Source organism: Chrysochloris asiatica, unplaced genomic scaffold (assembly GCF_000296735.1).
Source record: "Chrysochloris asiatica unplaced genomic scaffold, ChrAsi1.0 scaffold00009, whole genome shotgun sequence".
NCBI lineage: Eukaryota > Metazoa > Chordata > Mammalia > Afrosoricida > Chrysochloridae > Chrysochloris > Chrysochloris asiatica.
Genome location: NW_006408527.1, coordinates 13,820,264 through 13,836,708, shown reverse-complemented (window position 1 = coordinate 13,836,708; position 16,445 = coordinate 13,820,264). Strand labels below are relative to the sequence as shown.

Sequence of the window (16,445 nt, the reverse complement as noted above, 5' to 3'; positions counted from 1 at the left end):
AGCAATGGAGATCATTAGGTATTCAGAATCACGTGGAAAAGGATGGACTTATCTTTACAAGCTGTGGTCCCAGAACCAGCTGCAAATTTGTTTTTGTTGTTGTTGAGGCTCTGAGTGGCAAAGGAGGTAGCTGATCACATGGAAGTTCCACTAGTTCTTAAAGATTTGGGCAGAAATGTATGATGATGTTAGAAAAATAGGCCATATGTATTCTAATCTCACTCTGGGTACTTTAGAGAAAAATGGTTGCTTAATGTGCAGGAAAGTCATTGTGGAGTACAGTTATGAAGTAACCACTCCACAGAGATTGATTTCTCAACCTAAAACTCTGCTTCCGGGCATTCTGGAATCTTGTCTGCAGAATAAACAAAACATCTAGCACACCCACAAAAGAAAGAAGTTGGGAGATTCCCACTTTTGAAATTCAAGACTTACTGTCAAATATATAATGAAGCATACGTGGTATTGGCGAAGGGATAGACGCATGTTATCAGTGGAACAGAATCAAGGGTCCAGAGATAAAGCCATGTATCGATTTTTGATTTTCATTGCAGCCTTGGTCCTGGGACCCCACTGCATCAGGCAGGGAAAAAGAAGGTTGAGGTGAATGAGGGGTTGGAGATCAACATTGGAGTAACGTAGGGAAGAAATATCTAAGCATACCAGCATCCTTACCCCCTACTCTCCAGGTTTACCAGTAAAGCAGGGGAATCTATGTAGTGGAGATAGATGCTCCCTTGGTGTTGGCTCATGTTGAATGTGAGCACATACTCATGCCTATTTCTCTCCCCTACTCCGTTTTCCACAAGCAGTATTGTAACTGCTGATTCCAACTCTCTATCAAACCATTATTCTGAGGATAGAAGTGTGTCCTTGGTATAAAGAAATGCACTTCAGCAGTTGCAATTGTTGTCGTATCTTCTCTTCTGATTCTTTTTTATAGTGGTTTGAGCATTTGCATATACTACTGAGTAAGCAAAGTCTGGTTGAAAGTGATTTTCTGTTCCTATGAGGATCTATTTGTAGCTACCCGGGGCTACTGGCAGCAGTCCAACTTGCTAGCTACGTGTGAGGCCTTCCCCTGGGGGAATCTGCCCCATAGCCACTCTCTTTTGTTGACAGACATAATAGTTCTGAGTGGCATTCTGGTGACAGACATAATAGTTCTTCTTGGCATTTTGCGCCTCACCAGTACAAGAGGACTATGTCTAGATTGATTTCATTTCTGCATTGCTGCACCTTCCCCATTTCCATTTACCTCATGGATCCAGTTGTCTTTTTTTCAAGGAAGAATACCAGGCTATGTACTCACTGGTGCGAATTAATTTCACATCCTGGAAGGTGGGTTCTTATGATGGGCATGAGCATGTCCTACTCCAGTGCATTCCTCAAATGTTTTAAAATGTTAATTGGAATGGCACACAGCCCTGAATGCATTACAGATTGGACTTTTTTCAAAATTGAAAACTTCTCTTCTGCAACAGACATTCTTTAAATAATGAAAAGATCCGCCACAGACTGAGAGAAAATGTTTGCAGAATGCATATCTGATCATGACTTTGTATTCATGCTATGGCAAAAACACTCAAAACTCAATAAGGAGACAATTTAATATTTTAAAAGAACAAAAGATTTGAATAGACATTCCCCCAGAGAAGATACATGTATGACACATAAGTACATGAAACTATGTTCAATATTATTAATAATTACAGAAATTCAAGTTAAGACTTCAATGAGAATACCACTAAACACATGTTAGAATGGTTGAACATTTTTTCAGAAAATTGACAATACCAGGTATTAACAAGGATACAGAGTAATAGACACTCGTCCACTGCTGGTGGAAATGCAAATTGGCATAGCCTGTTGGGACACAGTTGGCAATTTTTTATAAAGTCGGTGAAATTAAAATACAGAAATCTATATGTGACTGTGCATAGCAACTTTATTAATAATTTCTCCCCAAACTAGAAACAACCTAAATATTCTTCAACTAGTAAAGAGATAAACAACCTCTGTCATACAATAGAAGGAACTATTGATTCATGCCACAGTGTGAATATCAAATGTATTATGGTAAGGAAAATAAGCCGTATTTGAAAACTATGTTCCATTTATATAATAATCTGGAAAAGGCAATACTATAGGAATAAAAATAGAAAACTCATCAATGGTTGAGTAGTAGGGTACCACTCAGTCAGTGGTTGATGGCACAAGGGACATGAGGGAATCTTTTTTGTCAATGGAACTTGTCTATATCTTCTTTGTGGGTGTTACTTGATTATTTGTATTTGTCAAATTGCATACATCTGTACACTTAAAAGGATGAATTTTAATGTAAATAATATCAAATAGTCCTAGTTTAAAATTAATCATTAGTTGCAGTTAGCAGCAGATTACCTTTACAGAACTGTAAACCTGAAGACAGGACAGGTCATAAGAACTCCATATGGTAAGTTTTCAAGAGTAAGAGAAAGAGCCTTGTAGACGTATTGGGAAACGATCAAACAGTTGAACATACATGTCATTAAGAGGCTATGCTTTATTCTGGATCTTTCCTTCTGGTCAGATTTGACTACATACAGTGTTCTCTTGTACTCACTGTCCCCGGCCCGATGTGTTGTTTTTTTCCCAAAGAAATTTCCCCAATCCCATTAAAGGTTCAATTAATTTAGTATGTCTGGGCCAGCCAGCATTATACTTTTCACAAAATAGAGCAGAACGGGAAATGATAGGGTATACAGGTGTGAAGGCAAAATATTGACTTTTAACTTTTATTTCAGGCCTGTGTGCATGTAAGTTGTTGTTATGTACTGTTAAATCTGTTCCAATTCAGAGGGTTTCCTAGGAGCGGCTGGTGGGTTTGAACTGCCGACCTTACAAGTAGTAGTCCAGTGCTCATCCCACAGCACCACACCAAAACTCCATGTGCATGCATAGTGGTTTGAAATGTAAAACATGCTTCTTTAACTCTGGGTTGTGGTCAGGAACTCTGGAAAACAACTACCTCAAGTCCAATGTTTTTTTTCTAGTCCATAAACATCCTAGTCTATATATGTTAGTTCTTCTTGAGAACTTTGTTTTTGTGTATTTTTGCCTGGTTAACATCTTTTCAACTTTGTAATTTGAACTCCACTTTTGAATTTGAGACCATCTCAAGAACAGATTTGATGTACTGAATACTAGTGACTGAAGCCCAGGCAAGTTATGGGATGACATCAAGAATATGATACATGGAGAAAGCAAAAGGTCATGAAAAAAGCAGAAAAGACCAAAGCAGATGTCAGAATAGACTGGGAAACTTGAACGCAGAGTTGCTAAAGTGAATGGAAGGAATTATGAAGTAAAAGAGCTAAACAGAAAGTGTTAAATGACTGCCTAAGAAGACAAAGTAAAGTAGTACAACAAATGTGTAGGCCTGGAAAAAGGAAAGAACACACTCGGCATCTCTCAAGCCGAAAGAACTGAAAAACTTCAAACCTAAATTGCAATATTGTACAGTTTTACACACTGGACTTGGAGCCACAAGATCAGCAGTTCAAACCCACCAGCTGCTCTTCAGAAACACTATATACAGGGTCGCTGTGAATTGAAATGAACTCGATAGTACTCAACAACAATTGGTAAAGTATTGAATGATGAGCGAAGCATCAAAACAAGATGGAAGGAATATACAGAGTCATTGTGCCAAAAAGAATTAGCCATTTGAGGAGGTAGCATGTGGTCAAGAATCACTTAAAGGAAGAAGTCCAGGCTGCACTGAAGGTATTATTTAAAAACAACAACAAAAAAAAACCTCAGGTTTCCAGGAATTGACAGAATATCAATTGAAATATTTCAACAAACTGATGCAGTGTAGGAAGCTCTCGCTAGTCTATGCCAAGAAATTTGGAAGACATAGATACCTGGCCAGTCAACTAGAAGGAATTCATATTTGTACCCATTTCAAAGAAGGGGACCCTACAAAATGTGGAAAGAATCCAACAAAGTCATTAATCTCACATACAAGTAAAATTTTGCTAAAGATAATTCAAACATACTGGTAGCAGCACATTGACAGGGAGCTGCTGGAAATTCACCTGGATTCAGAAAAGGACGTGGATTAATGGCTACCACTGCTGACGCCAGATGAAAGCAGAGAATACCAGAAAGATGTTTACTTGTGTTTTATTGACTATCAAAAGGCATCTGATTGTGTGATAATAACACATTACAGATAATATTGAGAAGAATGGGAATACCAGTAACACTTAATTGTTCTCATGCTGAACCTGTATCTAGACCAATAGACAGTCGTTAGTTGGAACAAAGGGGGTACTGAACCATATAAAATCTGGAAGAATGTGCATCAGGGTTGTATCCTTTCACCATAGTTATTTAATCTGAATGCTCAGGCAGTGATCCCAGAAGCTGGAAGAGCACAGCATCAAGATTTCAGGAAGGCTTATTATCAACCCGGAGATATGTAATGACACAGCCTTTCTTGCTGAAAGTGCAGAGGACTTGAAACATTTGCTGATGAAAATAAAAGATCACAGCCTTCAGGATGGATTACAACTCAATGTAAAGAACAAACAACTGAACCAATAAGCACAACATCGTGATAAATGGTGAAACCATGGAAGTTGTCAAGAATTTATTTTTACTGAGATCCACAACCAATGCCTATGGAAGCGGAAGCCAAGCAATAACAATGACGTATTGCATTGGGCTGATCTGCTGGAAAAGAGCTCTTTTTAAATGCTAAAGATAATGTTAAAGATAAAACATGTTAAAGATATCACTTTGAAGACTAGGGTGCACCTGACCCAAGCCATAGTAATTTCAATCACCTCATATGCATGCTAGAGCTGGACAATGAATGAAGAAAACTGGAAAAGAATTGATACATTTGAATGACAGTGTTGGCAAAGAAAGTTCCATGGACTTCCAGAAGAATAAACTAATCTGTCTTGGAAGGACAGCCAGAACACTCCTTAAAAGTGAGGAGGATGTTAAGTCTCGCCAACTTTGGACATGTTATTAAGAGCAACCAGACCCTGGAAAACTGCATCATGCTTGATAAAGTAAATGGGGTCAGAGAAAAAGAGTAAGGCCCTCTAATGAGATTGGTCGATACAGTAGCAGCAACAATGGGCTCACATATAACAATTGTGAAGGTGGCGCATGACTGGGCAGCGTTTCATTCTGTTGTGCACAGAGTCCCTTTGAGTTGGCTCTAACTAAATGACACGTGACAACAAGAACAATAGCTTATCAGGAAAGCCTTCCCTAAAAAGTAGGAGGTTTTTATTAGGCTTAGCATGACCTTTAAAACAAACAACAAAACAAAACAAAAAAACCACCTTGAGGTAAACAGTATCAAAGTTTCTTTTGTAGCTTCTCTGAATTTTGTGTCATAAAACTTTAGGAAAAAAAAAAAAAATTAGGAAAGCAAATCAACTACAACAACCATGTTTTGATGGGGAGGGAAGAGTTTAGATTTTTATGTATCTGTGTACCTGCTAATTTTTTTATTTTTATTTTTCCATTTTAAACACATAAAGTCATTTTCCAACATCTTGCTTCCCATTTCTTGTATCTTTTTTCCCCACTGGAAATTACTACTTCAATGCTACTTTTTCTGGGCCTTCAGTCAGCTTTCCAAGTAATTCTGTGGCTTCTTTACTTTTCAGTGGTCAAATGTGTGTTTCCAATCGTCGAGAATGGAGACATAATTGAGGGACGTGCCTCAAAATTTTACTACAACGCAAAGGTTACATTTCAATGCCAGGAAGGTTTTACCATGACGGGAAACAGAACAACTGTCTGTGAAGAAACTAATTTATGGACCCCCCCACTTCCACAGTGTGTTAGAGGTAAGAAGATTGACTTTCTCCTTTTTGTTCCATTTTTCAGTGTTATTTCTTGAATACTAAGTCTCAGTGGCACAGAAGCACTGAAAAGACACAACTTTAGTATTTAATTTGGTCTCTTCTCATTCCCATGCCAGATACATGATACAAACTTCACATGGAATTCTGTTGTGATTTTGTGTTTTCATAGGGGCGTGTTAGGTGTACATTACACTAGTCTGTAAATTTTGTTAGATGTTTTTACATATACAAAGTAGATAGCAGCAAGTTTTCACTTTTGAAGCATGGACATTTGTATCTAAATGAAGAAGAGTGAAGGTCATGAAAAACTCATAAAAATAGACTAAGATACAGTTACTTCCAAGTGCTTGATCCAGTCTGCAGTGCCAAGTCCTCCCACTACAAAACCTCCAAATTTCAGTCATTCATGTCTAGTAATGTCCCGCTGTAACACAACAATGTCTATATTTAAATTCCTTAAATTCATGGTGAAAATGTGAGCAATTAACTCCCAAGTGTTTGATCCAATCTGCATTGTTTTGTTTTGTTTTGTAGTGCCAAGTCCTCCCACTACAAAACCTCCAAATTTCAGTCATTCCGATCTAATAATTTCCTGCTTATATATTTTTAAATTTCTTAAATTCTTGGTAAGAATGTCAGCAGTAACTCCCAAGTATTTGATCCAGGCTACATTATGATTTTGTTTTGTAGAGTCGACTACTTCAATGTCAACTTTTCCTAGTACAACAGCATCTACACTTTTCAATCATTCAGGTTCAGTACCTTCCTGCCTTTTTAAAAAAAAATCAAACCTTGACATTCTTCATGATTTTCATTCATTCATCACTTTCAGTGTGATCCTACAGTATACGCATTGGACTGCTTGCTAGCTGCAGGTTCGGTGGTTCAAATGCATCAGCCACACCTCAGAAACCCTGTACAGGGTCACCATGAGTTGAAACCAACTCGGCAGCACTTTATAACAATCACTTTTAGTAATGAAATGAGAAAGAAAATTTCCCCACATACGTGCATTTAGTAACTGAGTAAACTGCTAATGTGTTTTCTCACACGTAAAATGCTTTTAGTATCTTCCTCATTGGGTGATTGTTGGTATTGCGTGCCGTCTAATTAATTCCGACTCACAGTGACCATATGTTGTCATCAGTTTTGACCCTGTATAGCGTTTCCCTGGAGAGGCTGGTGGGTTTGAACTGTTGACCTTACAGGTAGTGGTCCAATGCTTACCTGACATCAGGAATCTATAATGACCACACAGTGACCATACACTACTGTGTAAACTGCCCCCCATTGTTTCCTAGGGTGGTGGTGTGGCGCTGAGGGTTAGTGTGCTGGACCACAAGGTTGCTTTAAACTGCAAGGTCGGTGGTTCAAGCTCACCAGCCACTCCTCGGAAATCTTATACAGGGTCACTATGAGCCAGAACTGACTCCACGGCACTTAACAACACAGCAACAATCTTTACAGAGGAGCATGAGTGGCCCAGTAGTTAAAGCATTTACCTGCTTACTGAGCTGCTTCAAAGGAGAGATGTGATCATTTTGTTTCCATAAAGATTTACAGCTTTGGAAGGCCTGCTGAGATAATTCTACTCTCATAGGGTCATCAGGAGTCGGAATCGACTTGCCTGCTTCTGCAATGGGTAATCTTTATGAGAGCATATGTTGTTGTTGTTGTTAAGTGCCGTCAAGTAGATTCCAACCCATAGTGACCCTATATAGGGTTTCCAAGGAGCAGCTGATGAGCTTGAACCACCGACCTTACAGTTCAAACGACTTTGCAATCTGACGCATTAGCCCACAGCGCCACACCAGAACTGAGCATATAGGAAGCTCTTAAAATGAGTTAATATGATCTATATCACTATTCGAACAAATACCTCTGAAAAGGAACTTCCATGATTACTCTCTTTTTTTAACATGTGTATTATTTGTGCCTTCAACTTTGCCCTTTTAATTATGTGTTTCAAGGGTGGTCTGTTGGCTTCTTTACTAGGTCTCTCCCTGGTCCATGGCTGTGGACCAGCCCTTTTAAATCGGAGCATTGAAGCCAGGGATGTTTTAATGTCTCCAAAACAATTTCGATACTTCTTTCCTTCTTCCCTCCTCATACAATTCATTATTCTTTTTCTCATTACAAAGTAGTTTTCTTTGGCAACAGAAAGTAAGTCTCATGGTAATCGAAAAGGCAGGGAAAGCCCTTCTTTACTGAAATGAAATGGAGGATTTCTTGTAGAGAGTGTTCATCAACTATTTGGCCTAAGACTTGCGCGGTTATCTGACTTGACAGGAGCTTATCTTCCTGATTTCAATGCTGTTCCCTCTACAGCGCCACACACTGGGTAGCTCTAATTGTGTTCATAAGAAACGATGTCTGAAAAATTAAGTGAAAAAGAGTAAACTGCAGATTATGTAGTATGATCCCACTTTAAAGGTGTTTTGTTGTTTTAAGATACTAGCACTGGACCACAAGGTCCACGGTTCAAGCCCAAAAGCCGCTCCTAAGGAGAAAGATAAGGCTTTTGCTCCCTCAAAGACCTAAAGCCTTTGGAAACCCTATACAGGGCCACTTTGAGTTCAAACTAACTCAACGGCACTTAAAAACATTATCTACACGAGGAGCACTATTGGTACTGTAGGCTAAGCACTGTACTGCTAACTACAAGGTCCACAGTTTGAGCCCACCAGCCCCTGTAGTGGGAGGAAGATGAGACTTTCTGCTCCAGTGAAGATTTACAGCCTCAGAAACTCTATATAGGATCGCTGTAAATTGGAACTGATTCAATGACACACAACAACAGATTTACCTGATAATACTACCTTTGGCTAAGCACTCAGCTGCTCACTGAGAGGTCGGTGGTTCAGACCCACCCAGTGGCACTGCAGGAGAAAAGACCAGGAAATGTGCTTCCCTAAAGATTGTCATCTTTGTTGTTATTGAATGCTGTTGAGTTGTCTCCACTCATAGCAGCCCTATTTAGGGTTTCTAAAAAGCAGCTGGTGGGTTTGAACTGTCCACCTCTTTTGGTTTACAGTGCCACACCATGACTCCAGCCTAGGAAATCCCATGGGGGCAGTTCTAGTCTGTTTTAGGGCTGTTGTCAGAATCGACTTACAGGCATACAACTTGGTAGGATTCTTTTATACAAAGGTACAGTGAACATTATCTTTACGTACTTGTGCAAATATACACCCACTGCCATCACGTTGATTCTAACTCATAGCGACCCTATTTACAGCTTCTGAGATGGTTAATATTTACGAGAGCAGACAGCTTCATCTTTTCCCTCAGAGCCACTGTTGGTGGGTTTAACTATGGACCTTGTGGCTAGCAGTCCAATGCAAATATATATTTGGGTTAAATTCCCAGAAGTAAAATTGCAAAGTTTGGAGCCGTATCCACATTTGTCATTTTTATTCATAATGAATCATTTCAAAAAAGTCTAAAATACTTCTATAGTATTGATAAAGCTGGTGAATTAATAGAATCAAATTTATTCTTTTATTTTTCCAGATGCTTCTCCTACTTCCCCCAATTCTGCAGTTACATATGTTCCAGGTTCAGTAAATCTTAACCCTATTTTTATCGTTAAAAACTTTTTATGGTGATGGGTAAAAAACTGATGACTTGTGGTAATTTAATTTTTAGTAATGATGAACATTTTTCCCATTGCATTTATTGGCTAATATTCTGTCATCCGTAAGCTGTTTATTCATATCCTTTGCCCATTTTTTTTATAGATTTCTTAAATATTTTTCTTACTTGAGAGCTTATTATAAATTAAAGCTCTTTTGATATGAAGTGAACATTTTTCTAATTTTGTGGTGGAGGGGAAGAGGGGACTTTTTTTTACTAGTCAGGTTTTTGGTTGTCTTTCATACTATTGGATTTATGTTCTTTTTTTTTTTTTACAACTTTTAACTACATGCAAACACATTTTTGTTAAAATTTAAACATTACAAAAGTATATGAACAATTAGTTCTCAGTTTATGACTTATTAATTGTAATAATATAGGGTTTTAACAATTATAATAATTCAGGCTTTCTTTGTATCTGTTTAAGTATATGATCACCCATGTATGTGTAGCTCTTAGTTGTATACATAGTTTGAGTTTTTGGGTTAAACAAACGTGACCTCATGATTCACGTATTTTTACTGCAACCTGCACTTTTTCTTCTGACTGTCTTGGATGGATTGCGGGTGTATTTAGCTTTGTGCCCATCCTCCTGACTGATGACATGAATCTATAGCAGATTTTATGTAACTGTTCTAGCAGTGATCACTTCTGTATTATAGAAGCTTCATGTTATTAGGTAGTTGGATAGATTGATCTTTTCCAAATTCTGTTTTTTTTATAAAAGCTTGACATTTTCCCCGTGCAGAGATTAAACTAAGATTTCACTCATGTGTTCTTTGCATTTGAATTATCTGTACATCTGAAATTCACTGTATTGTGTGGAAAGAGGTAAGTAAGGTTCCTCCGGACCACCCACCTATCCCCATTCAGCTCTACACAGCACCATTTAGTGACTAAATTGACTTCTCTTCCATTGCTTTGAAGTGACTCTTTGTATCATACATGAAATACAAGTTGTTCTAGCCTTCTTTCTGTTCCCTGAAACTGTGCCAGCAGCGAACAGTTGTAACTGTCGCAGCACTGTAACGACAGGTATTAATACCTGACAGAACATTTGATTTTCAGAAATGTCTTGGCTATTAGCATGCTATTTTTTCCCCCAGTTTTAAGTCATTTGTTAAGCCCTCTCCTATCCTTTATATATCTTTATCATCAATACCAGTTGCCACTGAGTCAATTCTGACTCTCAGTGACCTAGAATCACATAAATTTCAAAGACTAATTTTGGGACTATAATAGTGATAATATTTGCTCTCTGTACCATAGAATATTGTCACATGAAATCTTAGTGGGCAGTGAAAAGAAAGTAATAGCCTTCTATGAATTTTTAAATTTCAAAGGTGGTTTTTTCATTTTAATTTTATTTTTCTGTAGTTCCAGACTTAAACATAGGGAAAAGTTAGTATTACAAAGACTTCTGCAAATACTAACACTTGATGATATTTACTTAATCATTTCTTCTAAACCATTTGAGACAAGGGAGATAGAATGCCTCTTTTTAAATTATCAATAAATTGAGACAAGATTGCTATATAATCTGTTGTAGTTAGTTGATTTAAACTGATTTTTCACTTAATTCATTTTTCTCCTTTTCTAGGACTTGTTCCTTCTACTCAACAGCCACCAATTTCAAACCATCCAGGTGAAGTATTATTTTGGTTACTAATAATCATGCAAGGAGAAATCTAGAACTATACGTTGTTGCTATTGTTAAGTGCCATCAAACCTGTTCCAACTGATAGCAAGCATATATAGGGTTTCCCAAATGCAGCAACGATTGTGAGGTTGTCGCAAGACCAGGTACTACTTTGTTCTGGTGTGCAAAGGGTCGCTATGAGTTGTGACTTGTGGTCCAGTGCTTGTATACTGCCGAGCCACCGCACTCCTATAGATATAGGTTAGAATTCATAAAACACCACTTGCTTTTCATGTGGCAGTTGTTAAGTGCCGTTGAGTCAATTCCGACCCATAATGACCCTGTATAGGGTTTCCGAGGAGCAGCTGGTGAGCTTGACCACCAACCTTGCAGTTCAAACAGCTTTGCAGTCTGGTGCATTAACCCACAGCGCCAGCGCCACAGCAGTACTGTATAAATCTGCAGATCAATTTTCTTCCTGCCAAAAGAACAAACCAATCTATGTTGGGAAAAGTACAGTCAGAAGGTTCCTTGGAAACCAGGATGGCCAGAATTCATCTCTCATACTTCAGACAGATTATCAGGAGGGACTAGTCCCTGGAGAATCAGAGTAAGACAAGACCCCCAGCAAGATTGATTGGCACAGTGGCAACAGCCATGGGCTCAAATGTAGCAACAATTGTGAGGTTGTCGCAGGACCAGGCAGTGCTTTGTTCTGCTGGGTCACTATGAGTGGGTACCGACTCATTGGCACCTAACAACAGCAACAACAACATATTCACTTGACGTTTAATGATGTTAATCATTTTATAAAACACAGCCTAAGCTAAACGTTTAGTGGTCCAACTAATTGGGTACCAGCAAATCCAGTGTCATTAGGCACTATGGATAACTGTTTATAAAATAATGTCAACAAATAGTTTATGCTGTAGCTTGTAAGAGTTTAATCATAGTCATAATGGTAGTACTTTAGAAACAGAGGTACCACCAACAGAAACATGTCAAAGAATTAAGGCTTTATAGACTTATAGTAAAAAATGCATGTTTACATTTCTCTGCATAATTTACATCCCAGTGTGCTGATGTTTCATTTACATTCTTAGGGGGCATCCATAGAGCTGTGTCTTGTCTTTACCTGTGGATAGGCAGTCCTACTGTGATGCTGTAGATAAGTACTGGACCGCTAACCACAGGAGGGTCACTATGAGTTAGAACTGACTCAATCCTTTTAACAAATATAGATGAAATTTCCTATGAAATCTTACATGATAGAATGAATACTGAACACCAACTATAATGGGATAATAACTGTTGTTGCTATCTTCCTCTAATCTAATAAATTTTAGTTGTTTTAATGGCCTTTACCGTGGGTGGTAACTATAGCACAAAACAGTGAAAAGTGAGGTTCCTATTACGAGTTTCCAAGCTTGGATCCTAAATTCCGAACCTGCTTACAAGGACTATGTGATCAAAATTAATTATCTTGATATATCTGCAAGCTTGGTAAGAGAGACTTTTTTTTTTTGCGTATTTTAAATGATATGATAAATAAAAATGCAGCTACTAGCTGCAGAAAACCTAGTAATCTTCAAATTGTTTTCCTTTATTCTCAGGTGGAGGCATCATTGCTGTGATTGTCATTGCTGTACGTAAGTATCCCAAACATTATCATGAATTATCATGAAATGGGTTGGGGGGGGGGTATTTTTTGTTGTTGAAGTAGTTTTCAGTTTTTATCACTTAAGATTCAGTAGACCAATCTAAGAAAATCGGACCCTTGGTCTGATCTGCTACTGTGGGGTGGTGGTTTTATGGTCTCTGTAGCTATTCAGTTGTTACTTTTTATCACATGATGATGATCATGCTTATTATCAAATATGCTTTTGGTGAGAAAAGCAAGGACTCTTCCCTGACTGACTTTTGGCATGTTTACGTAATCCCTGGTATAACTAGATTTAGTTTAAACAGTGAATACTCCAAATACTATGTAATTCTGTCTGTATTTCAATCAGATAGTATTTTCTGACCACTGAAACAGAATCAACATTGATTGAAAGGTAACCAAAGGTAACCAAGAATGATTTCTTCTGCCAGATTTTGTATCTTGGAAGTGTAACCATCATTGGTTCCTTCTGCTAGACTTTGAGTCTCAGTAACGAATTTTCAGAATCACATATCATTTGTTTCATGGTTTCTTCTAGTTATTGCAGTTTCTATAGTTTCCTTCGTCCTGTACAAATACATTCGCAAGCGGAATACAGGGTAAGTTGAGCACGTTTCTTCTATGTCACAGATCCTTGTCATTTTGTCACTCTTGGCAAACTTTTGTGTGCTCTGAGTCTGTACTCTATATCGCATGCAGTGTTTTTTGTACATGTGCCCTCGGAATTCTGTTTCTTTGCCACTGCAAGCATAGTAAGTAGTACAGTAGTCTATGTCCGAGGAGTACCTTCAGCTATTATAAATGTAAGGAACATTTCTGTGGGAGGTGAGTGAAGCAAGGATCTCAAACCCTAAGCATACTGTACTTCCAAAATTGGGATACAAGCCAAGATGAAAGTTTCAATATTTCACAGTGGAAACTTGAAAAATGAATCATAAGGAACTATGTAGTTTTGATTTCAATTAGAGGTATCATTTATCCCTTTTTATCCATATGTAACTGGGATAAGAAGCAACACAAATTGATTTCCTTCTTATGTTCTCTTGATTTACTAGGTTGCGAAAAAACTGATGGGGTTTGCTGACAGGGGTAAGATCAAGAAGGCGCCTCAGTTAACTTTTTATGTCTCTTTTGCTCTAATAAGAATAGGGGTGCCTTTAGTAGTGATGATTAGGTGGTTTGGAATTGCTATAAGATAATAAAGATAGTAATAAGCATTGTAGATTTCAAAGCTAATTTAAAAGAAATTTCATGTTTTCTGATATGTTTTTTCCCTTTATATTAATCACTAGGTTTCAACTAGAACATCAAACTTTTTTATATTGCTTACTCGATCAGTGTATATTTTTAATGACATGTATACAAAAGTTACAACAGTATGAGTAAGAAATATTACCAAATGGAATACTTTTTTAAGTTTAAACATTTGTGTAGAAATAAGCTTTAAAGTAAAAGAAAATCAAAAAGACATTCTACTGCTCTTTAATTTCTTTGTTTAAAGATCACCTAGAAAGAATAGAGCGCCTAGAGCTACCAGCTATGGGTAAAGCTGCACAATTATCTAAGTCTATTCACTAATGATTCCAAAAGAATTTGTTTTATTATTTGCTGCAAAATGTAGTCTTTTTAAAGTCACAAAACAAATTCTTTAAAAAGACTACATTTTGCAGCAAATAATAAAAAAAAAAGAAAAAAATAGAAAAAAATAGAAAATTTAAAGCATTTTGGGCAAATTAGGGAAAAGTATTTCATAAAAGTACTTCAGAATTAATTGCCTCTGAGCTAAAATATATTGGAGTTTTAAAATTTTTTAGGCTGTACATTGCCCTCTTCATGACAAGATCATGTTCAATTAGAAGTTCAGTATAATATATGATGACTATAGCATATTAACATCTGATGGATGAATGAAAATTGAGGGTCTCTTCATGATTGGGCTTCAAGACATATTTAACCCTTCAAGTTCTAAATTCTTTTTAATAGCTGAAGTTACTCTATCTAATGTGGACATTCTAATATGGAAGTGCTACGCCTTGTTTCTTTAGCTTCATTAGTTTCTAGAGCCTATTTCTCAAACTTTAATACACCTATTAACCACTTGGGGAACGTGTTAAAATGCAGACTCTTATCCTTAGCTCTCTCGAGGGTGGAGCCTGCATTTTACTAATAAGCTCCCAAGAGGTGCTGGGGCTATGGACCACTTTGAGTAACCAGTTTCACGAAAATTCATCAAACCTATTGGTTAATTTTTCTCATTACATTGACTTGGACTTATCTTTGCCTTTTTTACTTTACCTTGTAAAGATTTCTCTTATATTCCTTGCACTATTTAATGCACTATTAATCTTTTCTCCCAGAGTTCGTTGTTACCATAGAAATTTCTTAGACAAGATTATTGTATTAAATGTAAGGAGTTACCTGTAATTCTGAAAGAAGACTTGTTGCTTAGTACTGTTGACTCAGTTCCGACTCCTAGTAGCTCTGTGTAGGATTTCCGAGGAGCAGCTGGAGAGTTCAAACTGACCTTGCAGTCCTGTGCTTGTCCTACAGCACTGCACCAGGTCTCCTGAAAAAGAAGAGTAGATATCACAAATTGCTCATTAAACTTGGTCCAAAACATGTATTTATGATGATGGGGGAACAGTTAGTTACCTTTGTATCACCTTTATCCCAAAATGCAAAAGTAGAATAAGTAGTCATTATTAAAGGCACCCCAGTGGTGCAAAGGCAGAGTGCTCAGTGCCACCTGGCAGCTCCACAGGAACAAGACCTGTCAGTTCTTTCCTGTCACATGGGGTCGCTATGAGTCAAAAAATGGACTTGACAGTACCTCACAGTATGTATTCTTTGAAAAACTATTAAGCAGGATTCAAATTACATGATGAAAAATGGCCAAAAGGTTTTTGTTTCTTAGTGGAGCGAATGGAGCAGGCTCTCAAATGGTCTGAAAGCGGTACCAGAGCTCCTTGTTTCTTCCTTCCTAACTAATTATTCTGCCATCCTCTGCAGTCTTGGCACCCTCAGCCTTGTCCTGTGCTTGGTTGCTGCGCTCCTCACTGTGTGGTTCTAAACAAAAGTTGCCTTTTGTTTACATAACTGTTTTCAGGATTTGTAGTCAGTGGTTTTTTTCCTGACGATTTTCTTTACTCTTGTGAATTCCTATCTGGGTAAGTGAGAGGTGGCTAAGTTAATTACAATTATTTATATAATTTATTTTCATTTTTATTATTAGGTATACATTGTTAAGCACTGTTGACTCGTTTATGACTCATAGTGACCCTGTATAGGGGTTTCCAAGGAGTAGTTGGTGGGTTTGAACTGCCGACCTTGTGGCTCGCAGTTCAGTGTTCAGTGCTGATCCTACGCTGTCACACTAGGACTCCAACCTGGTGTGTTTTTTTTTTCTGAGTCCAAGTCCTGGTGAGACACTGTAGGATAATCACTGGCTTGTTAACCACAAGGTCAACATTTCAAACTCACCAGTCAATCCTTGGAAATCCTATATAAAAGGTCACTATCAGTCTGAGTCATCACTGATTCAACAACAAACCTGTTTTCTAGTGGTAGATTCATAGTGTTATGTTCAGTAACTTTTAGGACTTCCTGTCAGGTTCAGGTGTTGGAAAAA

At 37.7% G+C, this 16,445-nt stretch overlaps 1 protein-coding gene across 1 annotated transcript in view; it reads left to right on the top strand.

Annotated features, from left to right (window-relative positions):
- Positions 1–16,445, top strand: part of CD46 (CD46 molecule, complement regulatory protein) — a 112,344-nt gene that overhangs the window by 45,776 nt on the left and 50,123 nt on the right. The window contains exon 8 of the mRNA XM_006834200.1: positions 5,679–5,861. Coding sequence (XP_006834263.1) covers positions 5,679–5,861 — 183 coding nt within the window. The remainder of the gene's footprint in view (positions 1–5,678; positions 5,862–16,445) is intronic.